We start from the raw sequence: 6,000 nt of genomic DNA on the forward strand, positions 1-6,000 counted from the left end.
CCAAAAGAGCAAAAAAAAAAAAACACGGCAGCAACCAGTTTGAAATGTACAGCATTGGCCATAAAACATACATGACCCAAGGTTAAGAGCGGCAAACTACTACTCTACTAAAAATTGATCATAATAAGAAATGCTTCTTGAGCACCAAATCAGCAGATTAGAATGATTTCTGAAGGATGATGTGAATTAAAATAGAAAACTGTTATTTCACAATATTACCTTTTTCACATAAATGCAGGCCAATGTTATTTTAGTATAACTGAGACACTATTATAATTTGTATGAATATTTTGAATTAGTTTTTATTATTATATTGTTCATTTTTAAGTTTTAGTAAATTTGCTGTGTTTTTGTTATTTTTATTAGTTTTTGTTTTTTATGGTTTTAGTGTTAGATAAACTACAAAAAATTCTGATGCAGTCTTGGCGAGAATATAAGAGACTTCAAAAAAAAAAAAAAAGCTTTTGAATTGTAGTGCAAATGAATTATTAAAAGTTAAGCAGAGTTTTCTATCTTACTCCATTACAGACATTGTTTTCATATCAAGCTCTAAAGCATTCAAGTCGTCTCTTGGAAAATTTGAAGGCCAAGGTTTTGTTCTTCAATGAGAGAGCATGAGAAGAGAAAAGATTTGTAATTATGTCATTATATTCCATTATAAATCAACTGCAATTATGTAATCAACCAACTTTGCACATGTGATCAAGCGTATATGCAAGCAACTGATGAACAGCAACAAGCCACAAGAGGCTGAGATATTTCACCACAGGTTAGGATACGAAACAAAGTGCAGCAAAAGCTCTTACCTGACATGTCTCGGTTGACCCCCAGAGCGAGTCCGTCTTTGACCCACAGCACCATGCCATGATATCCAGTAATGGAGCATGGCAGGGTCACAGGCTGCCCGGCCACCACCACCAGGTCATGAGGCTGCTGGATAAACACAACAGAGCTTCCTAAAACACAAGAGAGAGAGAGAAAGAATGAACAAGGGAGGTCACAATTATAAATCATCAAATACAATTTGTCAGAGCTGGCTGCCCCTGCCAGAGGATGTACAAAAAACAGCCTTTTACTTGAGGATCATTATTATGGCTCTAGTAAATCTACTCCAACTCCCAAAACTCACTTTGAAGAATAAATCTATAAATTTCAACTTCATGTCACTGGAATCCTTAATAAAGTGCAGTGGCACACAAAAGTACGAGTAGGTGCCTCACAGTTAGGAAAGCTGAACATGACACTGCTGAGATCCACAAGACTGCAGCATCTGCAGCATAAATCAGCTCGAAGCTCCTCCAACTCTGCTCTCACTCACAGAAACTCAGTTTAGCAGGCTAAATTACTTTCCCGGTGACGAACCGCGCACCAGTGCCAGATGACAGGCTCGGTGGTGCTCCGGAATGGCCGCTCGTAGACGGCGGTTCACCTTGAAGTCCAATAGAGTAAGGTGCAAATGAAAAAGTGCCCTGAAGGTAAGCAGTCTTCAATACGGGAGGTGAAAAGTACGTGTTACCTTTCTCATTAAATTGCAGAGTGAGACAGACGGAGTTATTTTTTGCCGTTCGGGGGAAGCGGATAAGAGCGTCAATAGAAAGCGAATATGTATTTCTCTGACAATATATTCACAGAAGATTCTCAGAGAAATAAACATCTCGTCCTTTCAACAGTCACTTTGCCTCACCTTTTTTGGTCTTTTAATGTGAAAACAGTTGACACATCAGAGAAACGGAGGAGCCTTGCGCATCTCCCGAGACCACTTTGGTCGATTTTTGTCTTAAATTCAATAAAGTGCAGCTCTGCGAGGTGCATCTTTCATAAATAGCGCTTGGCCTTCCACTGATGTGGCAGGATTTCTGCGGGACGGTGCTGAGATGCCAAGCGTATTTTTTCTCTCTGTATGCTGCCATCTAATTTTGCTGTTTAAGGATAACACCAATTCTCACACTTGATCTAAGTTCTGTTAAAGAAAAAAAAACATTAAAGCTCAGCATTAAAACTTACTTCTTTTGTTTGCCTACCCATGTTGAAGATATTGAAAGGTGTTCATAGCATAACCCACAGGTTATTCTCATTTTATTTAGACTTTTTTTCTCAAAATGTAACTATTTTTTTTCTCAAAACACAACTTTATTCTAGAAATTTAATGAGTTTTTTCTCAACCTTTTTGGACTTTTTTTCTCAAAATTTAACGTGTTTTTTTCTCAAGAAACAATGACTTTATTATCTACATTTAATTAGTTTATTCTCAACATTTTATTTCGAAATTTTTCTCAAAATTTAACGACTTTAATCTCGAGATGGCTTTATTTTTTTATTATTGCTTGGCCCTAATCCTCTTCCGCAGAACTTTCTATTCATCAAAGAATCTAAAAAAAAATTATTATGGTTTGCACAAAAATATTAAGCAGCACAATTGTTTTCAACATTGATTAAAGTGAGTGTTTCTTGAGCAGCAAATCAGCATATCAGAATGATTTCTGAAGGATCTTGTGACACTGAAGACTGGAGTAATGATGCTGAAAATTCAGTTTGTCATCACAGAAATAAATAACATTTTAAATATATTAAATAAAAAAACAGTTATTTTTAAATTGTAATGATATTTCACAACATTGCTCTTTTTTACTTCATTTTTGATCACATAAATGTAGCCTAGGTGACTTCTTTCAAAAACATCAACCAAAACTTTTGCACTTATCCATGAAAGGCAAAATAATTGCTATTATTTTTAGCATTTGTGCTTAATTTTCTCATTTGTTGACATACTACTCACTATAGTTTGTGAGTGAAACCAGTTTGCTTGTTGTATTCCACTAGTTGAGAACTTTTGAACATACACATCTTTAAGGCATTCTTGACTCGTATGATCTTTCTACCAATAAACACAAAATGGAGCTATTAGGCAGAATTTCCCCCTTTTTTTCAAGCTCCAGAAATGACAAGTCTTCTAAAGTCATATGATAGCTTCATATGAGGAACAAACAGAAATTTCATCAAAAGTCATCATTCACAACTTATTTCCTTCAACCACAAGCTGTCAAACCTCATTTGTGTTGATCTGAATAACACGATATGAGAGCTCGTATTGACTGCTTTTATGGTGATATTTTGACAGAGCTCTACCACATCTGTCTCATTCACTTTCACTGCATTGAAAAGAGCAGTGTAAACATTCTGCTAAAAATGTCCTTTTCTGTTTCACAGAAATAGTAAAAACATAGCGTAAATGATGACAAATGATGGAGAGCAGGTAATGACTGCATTTTTATGAACTATTACTTCAATGAACGATGGAGTGAGAGCCAAGAGAAGAATGCAGCCTGTGATTCCCACATTCATTCAGTGTTTTGAGTGATCTTCAGAGTTGCCCTGGCATTTCAAATACTTATGAAACTGACAGTGCACAATGATGAAATGTCACAGACAGTCCTCCAGCGTCAAAGTAATAAATACATGCAAAGTTTATAAAAACTTGCAAACTTCATTAAAAGTTTACATTAGAGATGAGTGGGAAGTTAAATATTATGCATCTGCAATAACTTCCAAAAGTGGCAGTGTTTAGAAATCTCTCTCACCGCCGACCTGTCTGAATATGCGAACGTTTTACAAAGATGTTGCCCAGACTCTCCCACATAGTATATAGAAACTCACAACTAATGAACAGCACAGCCTTCAGTACTTTTGTGTTGGATTTAGACTAATCAAACAGTTAATAGGGAATGTTTTTCTAAAGGATATTTGTAAAGATGTGTGGTTATTCACATCATACTTTAACTGTTTGAAAGGCAAGTCTACATGCATGTCAACTGTCAGTAACTTTGAACGAATGCAAGATATTCAGTGCTTTTGTAATGCATGACTTTAATATAACTGGACTTTTGACTGGCCGAATCTAAGGGCGTTTTATGCACATTCTGAAAAACATCTTCATTGGACACACAGATGCAAAATGATAAATACACTTCACCGTCTCCGTCCAAGGCATCACAGCATCTTTTGTTTATGAGACCCAGCAGTTGTGTTTCATGAAAACAGACCAATATTCACAGCAGGGGCTCTAGGATCCATGGACACCTCTAATGAGAGCCACAAATAGATAAATAAATCCAATCATTACATTCAGAGGTTTGGTGCATCCCCTCGCAGTGGGCAAAGCACCCCAAGTCAAATCTAGACAAATGAATTTTGTTATTGGATTCCTGCGGTTCCATTTCCTGGACACTGATTTAAATATCACTCTCAGAAGACGTCAATTCTGAGCGTAACAAAGGGAGAGAAAAACAGCATGCAGGCAGGGCATTGAACGCTCTCAGAGAAAAGAAACCAAGCGAGAATGAGAGCGAGAGCAAGATGACAGGGAAGTTATTTACAAGATCAACATGTAAGATTGATTGGGTTTATTGTATTACTGCCCTTTTGAAACCGTTGGTACCGTAAAAGCTACCTGAAAAAAAAAAAAACCTGTTTATCTGGTAAGGACTCGAGCTTGGAGTAATAATGCAACATATATTTTGCATGAAATTGATTTCCCTGGGTATCATTTCAAGAAGTGTGAATTGTCTGCCTTGTAAACGTGAAATGGCATTGTTTCCATAGAGCACAGCCAATCAGCTTTCTTCTGCTAAATAGTCAAAAAATACAAAAATCTAATAGATTATATTTTTAAAAGTTAATTAATTAAAAAATACAGAATAATATTAATAACTAGAATAATAGGCGCTGATGAATTGTGCACAGTAAGAGCAGGGTTATTTTATTTATGAACTATTAATTATTTATATTAAATAAATGTAAATCTGCTGATAAGTTTTGGATCAGTAAGATGTGTTTTTAATAAGAAGAATATTTTCTTGATCACGTGACACTGAAGACTGGAGTAATGGCTGCTGAAAATTCAGTTTTGCCATCACAGGAATAAGATACTAAAATAGAAAACAGCTATTTTAAATTCTAATAATATTTCACAATATTATTATTTTTAAGGTATTTTTCATTAAATAAATACAGATTTGGTGTGCATAGGAAACCTTGTTCAAAAAGATGAAAAAAATCCTACTGACCCCAAATTTTTGAACACTGTGTGTATATATATATAGGGTGCGATTTCTTTTTTTTTTTTTGTGGGGGGGGGGATCCCCCGGGATCCCCCTTCTGGTGTATGTATCCCTGCCTCTGCTGAATTATTTTTAATAATTTAAAAGTATCCCCGGGTGATGCTACTCCACCAACCGAACTTATAGAATACCAAAAATATATATATATCTTTTTTTAAAACACCTGACAATACAAACAACAACAAAATCACAAATGGACTTTAACTGTCAGCACTCCCGCTTAATAGAGAGCGTCTGGGTTTCGTGATCCTGGTTCATGTGCCTCAATCCATGCAGAGCTTTACAGAAAGTCAGCGTGCAAGATTTTGTGACAGTATGAGATTAATACACAACATTGTTGCTCAAAACTCACTCTATTGTGACCTAATGCAGATATTGTATATAATAAACGGACGCATAAATGTATTATGAGACAGAACGCTGTTGACCATCACCGTAATGTGGGAATTATGATCACACAATATTGACTGATGAATCGGCAGAGAATCGTCTTTCTGTGAGTCATTAAGAAATTATGGTTCTATTCTATTTAAAGAAATATGAGAAACGTGTGAATACATAATGTGCGCAATTTTGAAATAAAAGTTTGTGTTGTGTAGCGAAGCACTGATCAAAAATAAATGGAAGCAAACGCGATTGAATATGTACAGCGTCTCGTTATTCTGATCAAAATATCATTAACTCCCGATTGATTTTGCATTCCTGGCAGAAATGAGAACTATTAGTGTCACTGTAACCAAGTATTATCATAAATAGTGGTCAAATATTGAAGCTATAATATAGGTCAAATTAGAATATTTATTGTAAAAAAATCTAATCAAAAATAATCTATATATTTATTGCTGTGATTTGTGATATATATTAATGGGGGGGGGGGGGGGGG

The 6,000-nt window shown here is 35.5% G+C and overlaps 1 protein-coding gene across 1 annotated transcript in view; it reads right to left on the reverse strand.

Moving 5' to 3' along the window:
- The window catches only part of LOC107758686 (kin of IRRE-like protein 3), a 155,702-nt gene that overhangs the window by 61,089 nt on the left and 88,613 nt on the right, over window positions 1–6,000 (reverse strand). Inside the window, exon 2 of the mRNA XM_016576485.1 lies at window positions 807–956. Coding sequence (XP_016431971.1) covers window positions 807–956 — 150 coding nt within the window. The remainder of the gene's footprint in view (window positions 1–806; window positions 957–6,000) is intronic.

Source organism: Sinocyclocheilus rhinocerous, unplaced genomic scaffold (genome assembly GCF_001515625.1).
Source record: "Sinocyclocheilus rhinocerous isolate Xijiao unplaced genomic scaffold, SAMN03320098_v1.1 scaffold623, whole genome shotgun sequence".
Lineage (NCBI taxonomy): Eukaryota > Metazoa > Chordata > Actinopteri > Cypriniformes > Cyprinidae > Sinocyclocheilus > Sinocyclocheilus rhinocerous.